Below are 15313 nucleotides of genomic sequence, written 5' to 3'. Positions count from 1 at the left end.
AGGTGGAGGATTAACAAAGTGAGCCACGGCACTGGCCCCCCTACCCATGTCTTAACCTCTTAACTAACCCACGTCTATCACCAGGGTTCCATGTCATGTCTATGAGTGCTGTCGCAATAGATCTCCACTTACATCTCGCTTCTGTCCTTCTCATTCCCTTCCCCAGCCATTCTGCTCTCATCACAGCAGCCTGAACAGTTCTTGTGTCATAGCACGAATCAGATCCTGTCACTCTGCTTAAAACCCTGTGGCATCATAGGCTAAGCTGCACCCGCAATTTATTCCACATGGGTGGTACTTCAAGTCCAGGCTGCTCCACTTCTGATCCAGCTCACTGCTAATGCATCTGGGAAAGCAGCCGATGATCCAAGGACTTGGGCCCCTGAACTCATGTGTGTGACCAGGATGAAATTCCTGGTTTCTGGCTTTGGCCTGGCTCGGCCTTTGGCAATGCGGCCATTGGGGAGTGAACCAGCAAATGGAAGATCTCTCTCTCTCTCTCTTTCTCTCTCTCTCTCTCTCCTTCTCTCTGTAACTGCCTTTCAAATAAATAATTCTTAAAACTAACAAACTCTATAATGACCCTATATCTCCTGCAGCATAAAAGCCAAAGTCAACACCACAGTCTACAGGCCCCACCTTAAGCTGTCTGTTGGCCCCAGACCTGGCTGACCTCATTTCCTGCCACTTTCCTGGTTTGATTCATGTCAACCGCTTTTGCCTCCTGGCTTTTGTTCAAGTGGGCCAGGTGCACCCCGCTTCAGGGCCTTTGCACTTGCTGTTTCCTCTGCCAGACGGCTACACGACTTCCTGTCCCTCCTCCAGGCATCTGCTGCAGTGTCACCCCATTGGCAAGGTCTTTCTGGAACATGCTATTTAAAGTGGCAACTCCAACTCCACCCCTGTTTCTCTCTAACTCTCTCCATTGATTTATTTTTCTCCACAGAACTCGTGATTACATTACATGTTACACATTTGGTTTTTAAAAGTTGTGTGCTTTCTCCCACTAGAGCTAAGTTCTGCAATCTCAGGGATTTTGTGTTTTGCTCATTGCTTTTTTTTTTTTTTTTTTTACTACTTAGAGCAGTGCCTGGCACATGGCAGGCTATTATGTGTTTCAAAAACAAATGAAAACGATGATGACTTCACCCAAGCACCCAAGTTCTCCTGGTGTTTCTAAAAGCAGTGGGGTATGTGTTCCTTTCTTGCATATGGTGCAGCCTTTATCATTTCAGCATGGTCCTTGGGCCATCTTCTGCTGCTTTCCCAGGCACATTAGCAGGGAGCTGGATCACTTAGTGATTTGGGCTTAAATTCTATTTTGTTTTCATATTGTTATTGTTACCAAGTTATATTCTTTTCTCTTCATTGTTGGAATGACTTCAAAGTGTTTTAAGTTCAAAGCCATGTTATCTGCTAAGAAAATATAATAGGAGAACAGAATCTTCTAACGGCTTGGGAGAATTGTTTTGTCTCAGGCAGAACATTCCTCAAGTGGTGACCCACATGCAAAGTTGTCAGTTTTGCGGTTAGTAAAAACAGACACACACAAGCACGCACACACGCACATACACACACACGCAGACACATTCACAGGACTACCAACTTCCCAAAACACGAAGACAAAGGCTTTCACAGGTGGGCAAACTTACCAGGGAAGGGAACAGCTATTGTAAAAGCCCTTCTTGGCAATGGGCCTGGCCATTCTGAGGAAGAGTCTGGGGTTGGGGGGGCTCAGTAATGTAAGAGAGGTGGGCCACTCAGGTAGAGCATGCTAGGTCATAGATGGGAATCACTTTTTATTCTAAATGTGATGAGAAGTCATTGAGGTGCTGAAGCAGGGGAGTGAGAGGACCTGGTGTGTGTGTGTGTACACTTATATATATATATATAATTTTAATTTTTTTGACAGGTAGAGTTATAGACAGTGAGAGAAAGAGACAGAGAGAAGGGTCTTCCTTCTGTTGGTTCACTCCCCAAATGGCTGCCATGGCTGGCGTTGCACCGATCCGAAGCCAGGAGCCAGGTGCTTCTCCTGGTCTCCCATGCGGGTCAGGGCCCAAGCACTTGGGCCATCCTCCACTGCCTTCCTGGTCCACAGCAGAGAGCTGGACTGGAAGAGGAACAACCGGGACTAGAACCCGGAGCCCATATGGGATGCCGGCGCCGCAGGCGGAGGATTAGCCAAGTGAGCCACGATGACAGCCCCTATATAATTTTAATTTTATTAAAAAGGCAGGGAGACAGAGCAAGATCTTCCAGCTGCTGCTTCACTCTTTTTTTTTTTTTTTTGACAGTCAGAGTGGACAGTGAGAGAGAGAGACAGAGAGAAAGGTCTTCCTTCTGTTGGTTCACCTTCCAATGGCCGTTGCACCACGCTGATCTGAAGGCAGGAGCCAGGTGCTTCTCCTGGTCTCTTATGTGAGTACAGGGCCCAAGCACTTGGACCATCCTCCACTGCACTCCCAGGCCACAGCAGAGAGCTGGACTGGAAGAGGAGGAACTGGGACAGAATTCGGTGCCCCGACCGGGACTAGAATCCGGTGTGCTGGTGCCACAGGCGGAGGATTAGCCTAGTGAGCCATGATGCTGGCCTGCTGCTGTACTCTTTAAATGCCCTCAACAGCCAGGGATGGCCCAGGCTGAAGCCAGGATCCTGGAACTAAATCCAGGTTTCCTAGGTGGGTGGCGGGGATCTGATACTGGAGTCCCTACCTGTTGTCTCCCAGGAGTGCATTAGTAGGAAGCTGGCAATGGAAACAGAACCAAGACCCAAACCTAGGCCCTATGACAGGGGATGCAGGCATCCCGAGCAGCATCTTAACATGCTGTGCCAAACATCTGCCCCTGGGCTTATAGATCTATAATTAACATTCATTTATTTGAAAGTCCGAGTTAAAGAGGGAGAGGGAGAAACACAGGGAGAGAGAGATATCCCATCTGCTGGTTTGTTCACTCTCCAAAGAGCTGCCACAGTCCGGGCCTGTGCCAGGGTTCTTCCAGGTCTCCCGCATGGGTGCAGCAGCCCAATGCTTTGGGCCATCTTCTGCTGCTTTCCCGGGCACATTAGCAGGGAGCTGGCTGGGAAGTGAAGCACTGGGTTCTAACAGGTGCCCATACGGGACGCTGGCATCACAGGCAGCAGCTTTACTCACCAGGCCACAGCACTGTCCCGCCCCTGGTTTATGTTTTTAAAGTCTTCTCTGGATTCTGTATGGTGGTGGGTTTCAAGGAGGTAAGAATGAAAGCAGAGACGATGGCCATGTAACTTGGGGGTGCCTAGGGACTGAGACAGGAAGAAGCGGGCAGACGCAGGCTGGGTGCTGATGCAGAGCCACAGGGCTGACCTCAGGGCATGAGCGAAGAGAGGAATCAGGTTTGGAGCTGGAGCATCTACGTGACGGTGTCTCGTTATGCGCTGAGACTTCCCCTAACATGGGGACACTGGTGGGAGGCAGGTTGGGATGAGCGTGCAGGCTGGGAAGTCAGGGGTTTGTTCTGGCTGAGTTTGAACTGCTTGCCTGACCCTGAAGTGAAGATTGCAAATAGGCGATCGGATCTACAATTCCGGAGTTCAGGAAAAAGTCAGTGCTACCGATGCGGCTTTGTTAAGTCACGGGCAAACAGATGGTGTTTAAAAACCACGCGACTGCATATGGTCCCAGAGGGAGAGGATGCAGAGGTGAGAAGGGGCCTTGCGGTCCCCTGGAAAGAAGCTCATGGTTGGGCAAAGCTGAGTGGGAAGAGCAGAGAAGGTGCAGAGGGCGGGCCCGGCTAGAGTCCAGACCAGGGGTGCAGCGAAGCAGAGGTGACAAGTGACAACCACAGAGAACTGGCCTGACTTGTAAGCATTCCCAGAAGCTGGCAAGGGACCTGATTTCCAGGAGTCTTGCAGGCCCAGGGCTCTGGTGGCCGCTGCTCACACGTTCCCGGGGAGCGTGGCATGCTGTTGGCGGGAGACTCCGAGACGGTATCTGGGGTGTTGCTGAGGATGGGAGGCCCTACCCCTTTTATCCCCGGACCGCAGCAGCCCTCTCAGAGTAGCGGTGGCTTGAAAGAGGGAATGGAGTCGGCAGCTAAGAGCCCTTGTACACTGGATAAAAAAGGAGATTATCTAAATCGTGAAATCTGCAGGCCAAAAGTGAAAAGACTGAAAAACCAGGACAGTTGATTCCCAAGCATTGCCCCCCACCCCCGCTATCGGCCCTGGGGAGCTTCGTTGTTCCCCTTAGCAACAGATCGTTTTGCTTCTCCCCCTAGAGCCCGCCGAGAACCCCGTGGTCCCCAAGTAGAGAGTCTCACGCAGAGGGGGTTGATGGAGGACCCCAAGAAAAGCAAGCTGCTGGTTTCTGCTTCCCTCTGGATTCCCACAAAGGATCCCTGGGGTGGGGAGGGGGCAAGTTCAGCACCTACAAGGAAGAGATGTGGTCGGTGGTGGTGGTGGGTGAGGAGATCAGGGAGGGGTGAGTTCTGCGCCCTCCAAAGCCGGCCCTGGGTTTTAGTGGAGCCTGGTGTTTGCTTGGGCGGAGGCGGCCGTTGCTGGCGGTGAGAAGGTAGAAGCTACCGGCAGACTCCTGTGTTGGACTCAGTGGGCCCCCAGGTGCAGCTGATATAGGTTCCCAGAGAGACCCCCCCCCAACACACACACATCTGGCCAAGGAACCTGGCTGGGGTCCTCAGACTTTCTTTCAGTTTCTGGACACAAGAGGAACCACAACTGAGACCACAGGCAAGCCCGGGACTCTTTCACTTCCCCAGACCTCCCCGCAGGCCCACCCAGCCGCTCTGCTCTGCAAACCCTGCCCCGCTGCCCTGCTGGCGTCCCCATTTGTTCTGGGACTCAGTGAGAGACAGCTCCTCGTTCCATGGCCCTCGGTCAGTCTCCCGTCTGTCCTTGTGATGTCCGAAAGAGCAGGAAGCAAGGGCCTGCCCGGGAATCGCCCCTGACCACCCCAGAGCCACAAAGACTTGCCACCGAAGCCCAACTGTCGCCTGGAGACCCACGTGGGGAGGTAGCGATGGCGGCTTTCTCGCTGTGGGCAGAGGAAGGCGCCTTGGCAGGCCCCAGGATGTCTCCCCTGCAATGTTTCTTCTAGGGAATGGGGGGTGGGGTGCAGAAACAAGAACCATGCCGTTAGGATGAAGAGAGGGTAGTGCAGTGGGGCCTGTGTTCTCCACAAATGTGAGTTGTTTCTATTCCTAAAAGGCATCCTGGGTGACCAAATAAAAGGGGTCCTGGGAACCCACACACATCCAGCCGTATCGTTGAGAGATGCTTACCAGGATGTCCGACAGAGCAAGGTGCCGACAGCGGTAGTCTTACAGCGTTCAGTGTTGGGATGAGAATTGAACTCGGGCAAGCAGGACCTGCTTGAATGGAGGATGGCAGAGTTGCAGCTGAGCTGTTTCTTCCTTTGATTTAGAATCGACTATGCTTTGCAATGACGTGGCTGAGCAAGGATGCCACCGGCTGGCCAGCTGACTGCTTCCCGAGAGGCCAGTGCTTGGGCTTGTAGGAAGTGTGTCTCCCAGGAGGGCAAGAAGGCCAAGGTGGGGTTGGGGAGCACACTGAGTGTGAAGAAAAGGAGGTGATGGGGTCCAGGGACCAAGGGACTGCGTGGGAAAGGAAGTGAGACGGGTGGGTGGGGGCGGAAGGAAAGTGGGCCCTCCAGAAAGTGGACATCTATTTCCATTTGATTTATTGGTTTATTTGTTTGCAAAGCTGGTCTCTCGGTTCTCTTTCTTCCCACAGCAGTTCTCTGGGCAGCCCTGGCCAAACTCTGGCGTGAGAACTTGTCAGGCTTCAGCCTCCTTCTAGGAACTCCTTACCCCATAGCCCCCAGAGGGGCTGGAGATTCAAGGGGGTAGAGGGGGGGAGACTTCTGGGCCTCAGGAGCTTCATTTTATTTCCCATGGTTGGGGGTGGAGGCTGCTCCTTGCCCCCCATACTCCATCCCCACCCATCCTGACCACAACCCTGGGTTTTGAACCCACCTCTCTTTGGCCCTGGAAAATCCCCTTCTTGTCTCAGTCTCTCCATCTGAGAAGGAAGGGGTTGGCCCAGGTGAACACAGCCCCTTTCTGGCTCAGGCAGCCTGTAGCTCTGTAAGCCTCCAGGACTCCTGGGGGAGGACTGGGGAAAGGAAGCAGACCCAGATTTTCCCGTGCAGCCCACAGTTGGGGAATTGCGATAAAGTAAGCTAATCTGGCTCACGCGACAAGGGGAAACTGAGGCAGTCATATTCTAGTATTTGCTGACTTTCTACATATTTTAAATTCCACTCTTCTTGCTTAAAAAAAAAGATTCAGAGACACAAAAACCAAGCGGGAGAAAACAGATGGAGAGAGAGAGACAGAGGGTTCCTCTCTTCCGTTTACTTCCCAAATGCCCATTATGGCTGAGGGGGTTAAAGCTGGAAGCTGGAACTCAGTCCAGGTCTCCTGGGGAGGTGCCAGGAACCCAACTACTTGAGCCATCTTCTGATGTCTCCCAGGATCTGTATTAGCAGAAAGTTGGAGTGAGGAATGGAACCTAGGTACTCCCATGTGGTACCCAGGCCTCCTAAAACGGGCCTTAATCTCTCACTTTAGCGCTTCTCACTTTAGAATAAAATACTTATTTATTTATTTATTTTGCAAGTCAGACGAGAGAGCAGAGATAGGTAGATAGACACACCGAGAGTGAGAGAGAGAGAGAAAGAGAGAGAGATTTCCCATCGACTGGTTCACTCCCCCAAATATCCCACAACAGCTGGGGCTGCACCAGGCTACAGGCCAAAGCTGGGCTATTTTGCTACCAATCTGCACATTGAGGGAAGTGAGAGTCTTTTTACATACCTTTTAATTGTTCCTTTTCTGAGTTTTAGCAGCTGCTGCCTGGTTCACCGACTTTCGGTTCTTGCTCTTCCTCTTTGGACCCTGACATCCGAAGCTGGGCGTTTCTCCACGGATGCTGCTTTAGGGTTCATGTTTTAGTGTTGCTGGGTAGCATTTTTGTCTTTGTTCAGCTAAGACGCTTCCTGCTTTTCCTTAGGCTTCCCTCTTGGCCCATGGGCCCTCCACCAGTGTATCTGTCATGTTCCAGACCTAAGAGCCCTGGGCTGAGAGGTGTACTACAGATGCCTTATCTTCCTCCTTTTTCAATTGTATCCTTCCGTGAGTGCAATTTCTGAACTTTAATGAAGGCATTTCTGAAAAAAAAAAAAAAAAAAAAAAAAAAAAAAAAAAAAAAAAAGTTATAGTTAGAATTTTTGTGGCCTACTTAGTAAAATTTTTGCCTATCTTAACACCATGAAAATAGTCCATGTTTCCCCAAAAAGATTTATTGCTTTATTTTTTGTATTTAGGTTTCTGAGGAGATAAACGGAACAAACCAGGTATCTTTTGGTAAACCAGGGGGCTGCCTATGCTGAGGTCTGTTTCTGGACTCTGTTCTGTTCCACCTGTCTATGTGTCCTTGGGACTTACAAGTGTTCCTCGGGTTTGCTTTCAGGGCACATGGTTACATGTGGGCGGATAGCCACAGCTGGCCCCTGCACAGCTTCTTGTCCTTCTCTGTCTTGCTCTTTGCCCAGGGAGGCCGCCCTGAACTGATCATGCTAGAGTTCCTTCCCCAACCCTGGATTGCACGAAGGCCCCCTCCCCCACCCTGGATACACTAGGGCCCCCTCCCCCACCCCAGATTACACTAGGGCCCCCTCCCCCATTTGGATTGCACTAGGTCCCCTCCCCCACCCTGGATTGCACTAGGGACCCCTCCCCCACCCCGGATTACACTAGGGTCCCCTCCCCCATTTGGATTGCACTAGGGCCTCCTCCCCCACCCCTTCTGATTCTGAAGCCAGTGCAGAAGTCTGGTGACAGCTCAGAGGGAGAGAGGAGGGGAGAGACCAGAACATTCATGCCCCTGTTTCCCTTCCTGCGAGGTCCTCCCAGGTTGGTTTCATAATTGGACCGAAGTCATTGCTGCTCTCAAGGCAGCTGGTCCTTCCAAACTCTCTCTTTCCAGGCTCTGGCAACATCTCCCAGACGTTATCCCTTTCCTTCAAGGAGAGCTGACAGTGCCTATATCGCTAGCTCTTCCTGGCTTCCTGAAGTAGCCCGTGATCCCCCTGAGTCCTGCTAACACTTTTGTGATTAGTCCCTTTGCACAAGAACCTCTTAGAGGGGACTCTCTGTTCATCCATCTGTCTGTCTCTCAAAATGTATTTAAAATTCTAATTTGAGGGGCCAGTGCTGTGGCACAGTGGATTAAAGCCCTGGCCTGAAGTGCCGGCATCCCATATGGGCACCAGTTCAAGTCCCAGCTGCTCCACTTCCGATCCAGTCTCTGCTATGGCCTGGGAAAGCAGCGGAAGATGGCCCAAGTGCTTGGGTCCCTGCACCCGGGTGGGAGACCTGGAGGAAGCTCCTGGCTTTAGATCAGCTCAGCTCTGGCTGTTGTGGCCATTTGGGAAATGAACCAGTGGATGGAAGATCTCTCTCTCTCTCTCTGGTTCTACCTCTCTCTGTAACTCTTTCAAATAAATAAAATAAATCTTTAAAAAATCTAATTTGAATGTGCTTTTCCCTATAAAGATCCTAACTAAAGCACTGGTGAATTAGAAAGTTTCTTTTTAAACTATCTAGTATTCAGCATCTTTGCTAACCATTCTTCAATTTTAAAAGTCTGTTTCCAAGCAGTGGAAGATGGCCAAGGGCTTGGGCCCCTGCAACCCTCATGGGAGACGCAGAAGAAGCTCCTGGTTCCTGGCTTCGGATTGGCTTCGCTCTGGCTGTTGCAGCCATTTGGGGAGTGAACCAGTAGATGGATGACCTTTCTCTGTCTCTCCTTCTCTCTGTCTATAACTCTACCTCTTAAGTAAGTAAATAAAATCTTTTTTCTAAAAAAAAAGGTCTGTTTCCAGAAATTCTTGGGACCCTAATGTAACCAGGGCGTCTTACAAATGGTGACCCTGGGGCTTCTCCTTTAAAGTCCACATAATGTTCATTTCTGAGCCTTTTCTTTCTTTCTCATTCTCCTTGCTGAGGATTCCATCGTAATGTTGAACAGAAATAGAGGTGTCTCATTTCCAGCTTTAGATGGAATGCAGTAGATGGTTCTTACATTTCTTGTAGAGTTGGGTAGACAGCCTCTCCCTGTGGAGAGCAACCGAGACTGGACTAAATTACTGGAATTGCTAAGACGAATTCTATGCATCTGATCTCCCACAACCTGGAGCTGAGAGAGAGTAAACAACTTCTACACAGCTGCCTCACCAATTCGACTGATAAGCTGCAGGAGCTGATCCTGCTCCTGATTGGAGGAGAGCAGTGTGCTCGGCGTGTGGGCAGCAGAGTTGGGATTGGTGGAAGAGGACTATAAAGGAGGAGAGAGACAACATGCACCAGGAACATCTAAAGGGAACATCTGTGCAGCCCCCGAGAGAGCCGGCCGGCGGTGTGCCGCTCCTCTGCGGAAGCAGGGAAAGCGGTGGGGGTGCCGCCGCCCCTCCATGGAGGCGGGGGGGGGGTGGGTGGGGGTGCGGCAGCTAACCCAGGACGGCGTCGTTCCTCCGCGAGTGAGGGAACGGCAGCTAACCTGGGAAGGGCCGGGCAAAGAGAACAGCGCAGGGTCCAGTGTCGTTCCTCCGCGAGAGGGGGAGCGACATCTCCCAAGTCAAGGAGTTTGTCTTCTGAGCAGATCGTGGTTCGCTGCATTGCTGGCGATGGTCACCTCCTGCCCTCCCTCAGACCCTGCACGTCAGGGTCCACGCCCAGGGGACCTTCCCTCCCTGTGCCTGCTTGGAAGGGCGGGAGCAGAGCTGGCCGGTGCTCCCAGCTGCACCTGGGCTCTTGGTCTCTTCCAGGCAGAACAGGACGTCCACAGGGCAATGTTTTCATGTTTTATTATTCTTACACAGCATCTGCTTTTTCAAAATTCCTGATTTACTTCTCGTTTCTGTTAAGAGTAAGGAGAGGGAGCAGTCAAGGGGGTGATGAGGAGAAGACCCCATTTGTAATTTGCAACAATCCTCCGAAGCAGGTATTAGGATGCTTGTAAAGAAACTGGAGCTCGGACCGGTGGTCCCCAGCATCTCCCACTACTGTGGCAGAGAGGGATCCCGAATCCCTGGCGCCAGAACTCGTGCTTAGGATGCTACTTCCTTCCTCGTGGTGGAGAAGTGAACCCTGGCCCCATTTCACCACTAGCATTCTTCCCCTTCCCCCTGACCCTCGGAGCCCTCATCCCACCCTGACATTCAGTTCCCCAGCCGTTCTGCAGATTGGAAGCGCTGGGACCCTCTGACCCTGCTTCTGGATCCCTTCGGGTCCCTGCTGTGAGTATTGTGTACATACGCGTGCAGAGGGAGGGGGTGGGGGCTGGGAAAAGGAGGGGAGCTAGTGGGGTTCTGATTCCACTTCTCTGTGGCCCAGGCTTGGAGCTGCGATGGGCAGGCGTGTGCTGCTGCCTGGTCTGCTCCTGTGTCTTCCTCCGGCTGCAGGCTGGACGGCTTCTAACTGCCTAGTGACCGAAGGCTCCCGGCTGCCTCTGCTGTCTCGCTACTTCATAAGCTTCCGGCTGTACTCTAGCCTGCCCCTCCTTGCCACATGCTTCTCGGTGACCAACCTGACCCAGGCCTTGGAGGCTGTGCCGCAGAGGGTGCAGGGGCTCTGTCTCTCTGGTACTGTTTCTGTTCTGCCCCAGGATGCCTTCTCCAACTTTCTGGGACTCAAGGTCCTGGAACTGAATCTCCGTCTCAGCCGGCTCCTGCCAGGAGCTCTGCGGGGCCTGGAACAGCTGCAGTATCTCTGTTTCACGGCTCCCCCAATGAAAAAGACGCCACTTTTCCTACCCCCTGATGCCTTTAGCGGCCTCAGTGCCCTCCAACAGCTCAGTTTCTCGGGCCCCTGCCTGGACGAAAGCTTGGGTGTCCGACTGCCTCCTGCGCTACGGCAGCTGTCTGTCACACACGGTTGCCTTCAGGATATGGGGACGCTGGCCAACATCTTCCCAGATCTGGTGCAAGGCGCTTCCTCTGAGGATGCCTGGACCCTGGACAGGCTGGATCTGTCCTTCAACGCGAAGCTGCAGAATATCAGTTCTGGGGCTCTCCAGGGCCTGAGACTGGGGACCCTGCGTCTGGACCGCACCAAGATAAAAGCAGCTGCAGTGCTGGGACTGGGGTTGCAGAGTCTGGACACGCTGTTCGCGTCATCCTCTGACACGGTGGCGCTGCCTGCCGAGCTGGTTGCCTCCTTGGAGCTGCAGCAGCTGCATTTGGGGGGCAATCGGATAAAGCGCATAGCGCCGGAGGCCTTGGCTTCCTGCCACAGCCTGAAGACCTTGGATCTTGGAAACACTGGCCTGACGGAGCTGCCACCAAGTTTCCTGGCCACCATGCCCAGGCTTCAGAGACTGAATCTGGCCCAAAACCAGCTGCAGGCTGTCATGCTGTGTGCAAACGAGACAGGGCCTGTGTCAGGCCTGTGGGCCCTGGACATGTCTGGCAATGGATTGCGCATCCTGCCTCCAGCCACCTTCTCCTGCCTGCCACAGCTACAGGAGCTGGAACTTCAGATAAACCAGCTGACTCACCTGGAGGGCCAGATGTTCCAAGGCCTGCAGAAGCTAATGACCTTGAACTTGCACAGCAATCCTTTGGTATCCCTGGGTGAGGGCTGGCTGGCTCCTCTGCGTGCTCTGACCAGTCTGAACCTGCTCAACACCCATGTGGAGCTGAGCTCAGCCGGGGCCTTCTGGGGAGCAGAGAGTCTGCAAGACTTGAAGCTGCAGCTCCCCCGTGGCCCTCCTGGGGTGGCGTTGTCCCTGCCCACCAGGCTGACCAGCCTGGAGCTGCACGCTGTCCCAGGCAGGAAGCCCTGGGAACTGGCTTCTAATGTCTTTCCAGTGTTGCAGACAATGACTTTAAAAGACTGGGGCCTGCAGCTGGGGCCCCAGAATATCTCCAAAATCCTCCCCGCTCTTCGCCAGCTCTTTCTGATTGGCCGGAGCTTGGAGGCCCTCTGCTCCCAGGACGACTCTAGCTTCTTCCTGTGGCAGCTCCCCACGCTGCAGTCCCTGAAGGTCCAGGCGCTGGGACACATCTCCAGACCCTGCCGCATCACGGGGCTGCCCAGCCTCCAGGAGCTGAAGCTGGAGTCCTTGAAGTCCAGAGCCCAGCCCCGGCCCCTGCAGCTGGCAGAGCTGGTGGGGGAGCTGCCCCGGCTGGAGGTGCTGCAGCTGTACCACACGGGGCTGCAGACCCTGTCCGCTGCTGCGTTCCAGGGCCTCGGCAGTCTCCAGGTCTTGGTGCTGATGGGGGAGGACAACCTGGTGCTGGACGACAGCCTCCAGGACCACAGTCCCCGGATGCCCCAGTACATGTACATTCTCTCTTCGTCCTTGGCCTGTCTCTGCGCCAATGCCTGGGTGGCACCCTGGCTGGAGAGGTCCCCTAGAACCTACTGGCACATCAGAGCGTACCAGATGTGCCCGGCAGAAGCTGAGGGCCGTCCCAAGAGCCCTCTCTTCCCCTTTCTCCAGAGCCACTGCTTCCAGACCTTGGAGCTGGCGCTTTTTGTGGGCTCCTCCTGCCTGCTGCTTCTGTTGATCGCCTTGCCCCTCCTCCAGGAAGCCCGCAACTCTTGGGTCCTTTATCTCCAGGCCTGGCTCAGGGCTTGGCTCCAGGGTCTGTGGGGTCAGAGGGGCGAGGGCAGGAGATTCCTCTACGATGTGTTCGTGTCCCACTGCAGCGAAGACCAGGGCTGGGTGGTGCAGGAGCTGCTGCCTGTTCTGGAGGGCTGTCCTCCAGCTGGCCGCGGACTGCGCCTCTGCCTCCCCGAGAGGGACTTTGAGCTGGGCAAAGACGTGGTTGACAATGTGGCCGACAGCATGGCGGGCAGCCGGGTGACCCTGTGCGTGATGAGTCACCGGGCCCTGCACACGGCCCGCTGCCGCCTGGAGCTCCGCCTGGCCACCTCCCTGGTGTTGGCTGCCCCTCGGCCCCCCGTGCTGCTGCTGGTCTTCCTGGAGCGCATCTCCCGCCACCAGCTGCCCCGCTACCACAGACTGGCCTGGCTGCTCCGCAGGGGCGACTACTGCCTGTGGCCCGAGGAAGAGGAAAAAAAGGAGGGCTTTTGGGCTTGGCTGGGGTGCAGGCTGCGGCAGTCTGGGTTAGGGTAGGGTGGGTGCTTGTGTGCTGGGGGCTGGGCTTAAGAAAAGCAAGGCAGCCTGGCAGGGAGCCAGCGGGTATGTGTGCCGGGGCGGGAGACAGAACCCAGCTTCCTGTAGGAGGTGGGGGGCACTGCCTGTGTGCGGAGGGTCACTTGTGAGGAGCACAGGCTCTGGAGGCCGGATGGGAGGATCCGGGAGCTGGCAGGTGGCCATGCAGCATGAGACACATTCCGACAACCTGCAAACCCTCAGTAAATTTACTAAATCCACAAAATGCTTGGCTTGCTGGAACTTTATTATGATGATGACGATGACGTTTTGAACGGAAGGCAGAAGGTGAAGGGGCAGCAGCCACAAACTGCAGCCCAGAGGAAATGAGCCTGGGAATGCACGGGGCAGGGTGGGGGAAGGGGCTCTGAGCCGCCCGAGACTGTGCGATGGGGTCCAGGCCAAGTCCGACCAGATCTTCAAGGGACAAGAGGGCCCCCTCTGCCATCTGGGTTAGAGAGGGATTGGCAGCCGAGCACTGCAAAGCTGGGATGCTGCCCAGGAGGCAGCAGATTGCCTGCTCCCGCGGTAAAAACACGAGGGGGCGTTCTCATCGATCGACCTCTGAGCCTCACAGCAACCCTGGGGGGAGGAAGCTGCCCCCTTGCTGCTGTGTGCCGCAGCCCTGATAAACCACGGGTAGCTCCCAGAACACCGTGCGCTCCTGCCCCTGGGCCTTGGAACGTGCTGCCCCTCCACTGCCGGAGTCTCTGTCCCTGCACACTCGGGCACTTGCCTCCATGTCCTCTGAGATCCAGCTCAGCTGTCACTTTCTCGGGAAACCTCTCCTGACTTCTGGGTCTGGGTAAGCTGTTGTCGCTGGGTTCCCACAACACCCTTCACCCCCTTTTCTCCAAGAACTGGTCACAGATCTGGGGGCCTGGAACCGTGGCACCCAAAATGGGGCATGGAAGATGACTCCCCTGGGTAAGAAAATGTTGAAACATCTCTATGTATTTTTAAAATTTTAAACTCATCTTATTCTGAAGCTAGACTGCCTGCTTTTTAGCCAGCTGACTTTGGCCTGTTAACTTCCTTGTATCCCAGTTTCCCCCTTTGTAAAATGGGCTAGCCTCAGACTCTCCCTTACAGGGCTTTGAGACAATTAATTGAGTTAATACATTTAAGGCACTGAGAGCAGGACCTAATTGTACATTGCAAATGTTCAGGAAAATGAGCTATTATTACATGTATATCATTGACAAATTTTTAAAAAATATTTATTTGTTTATTTGAAAGGCAGAGTTACAAAGAGAGGGAGAGACACAGAGGTCTTCCATCTGCTGGTTCATCCCCTGAATGGCCACAACAGTGGGGGTTGGGACCAGGCTGAAGCCAGGAGCCAGGAGCTGCTTCTAGATCTCCCATGTGAGTGTAGAGGCCCAAGGACTTGGGCCATCTTCTACTGCTTTCCTAGGCCATAGCAGAGAGCTGGATTGAAATTGGAGCAGTTGGGACTCGAAACGGCCCCCATGTGGGATGCCGGCACTGCAGGCGGCGGCTTTACCCGCTACGCCACGGCGCCGGCCCTGGTCATAAGTTTTGCTCATAGGAATGCTGGATCCAGAAAAGTTTGCAGATAAGGCCCTGGAGGCAGGGACCAGGTTTGGATTGTGACTGAGAGCCTAGTGTTGGGGCAGGTCAAGGTGGCACTGACAACCGTGGGCAGCATGCTTGCAAACCCAACCCTGATGCACATCACAGAGCACCCAGGCCCAGTTAAGCTCTGCAGGGCATTTGATCTCTTGGGACCTTTCTTAGTTTTCCTCTTCTGAAAATGCTAGGGCATTCCTAGACAAAGGTTTAGGAATCCACGGGCGAGTCCAGGCTGGATTTGTGGTGAAGCGCGCCCTCTAGTGTCCTAATGGCGCCCTTCCTTCTCCTCTTGCCTCCTTCCTCTTCAGGGCAGAACAAGGGAAGTAGACCCTTGCCTGACCCTGCGAAGCTGCCTGGCCAGCTTCAGACCCCGCCACACTCTCAAAAGTCTCCAGACTGCCCCGCCCCCCGAATCCCATACCACACTGTTCCCTCCACCATGGTGCCCAGTGGTCTCTTCCCCATAGAAGTGGAGCCCAGATGAGCCCCACATACCCACGTGGAGTCACACAC

The 15313-nt window shown here is 54.0% G+C and overlaps 1 protein-coding gene and 1 long non-coding RNA gene across 3 annotated transcripts in view; both read left to right on the top strand.

The window, feature by feature from the left end:
- The window catches only part of LOC149125759 (uncharacterized), a 33899-nt gene extending 25006 nt beyond the window's left edge, over positions 1 to 8893 (top strand). Inside the window, exon 2 of the long non-coding RNA XR_016210202.1 lies at positions 8668 to 8893. This is a non-coding gene — a long non-coding RNA (uncharacterized LOC149125759). The remainder of the gene's footprint in view (positions 1 to 8667) is intronic.
- A 1285-nt stretch (positions 8894 to 10178) lies between these two features.
- On the top strand, positions 10179 to 13430 carry LOC100338778 (toll-like receptor 12). Of its 2 annotated transcripts, XM_002720664.6 has the most exons (2): positions 10179 to 10319; positions 10417 to 13430. In XM_002720664.6, the coding sequence occupies exon 2, from the start codon at positions 10430 to 10432 to the stop codon at positions 13163 to 13165; it is 2736 nt and encodes a 911-aa protein (XP_002720710.3). In that variant the 5' UTR covers positions 10179 to 10319; positions 10417 to 10429; the 3' UTR covers positions 13166 to 13430.
- Positions 13431 to 15313: the final 1883 nt, after the last annotated feature.

The sequence above is a fragment of the Oryctolagus cuniculus genome, chromosome 7 (assembly GCF_051225735.1).
Source record: "Oryctolagus cuniculus isolate XC-2025 breed Fujian yellow rabbit chromosome 7, ASM5122573v1, whole genome shotgun sequence".
NCBI classification, from domain to species: Eukaryota; Metazoa; Chordata; class Mammalia; order Lagomorpha; family Leporidae; genus Oryctolagus; species Oryctolagus cuniculus.
The sequence above is the reverse complement of the archived record's forward strand: the minus strand, read 5'-3'. Positions and strand labels throughout refer to the sequence as shown.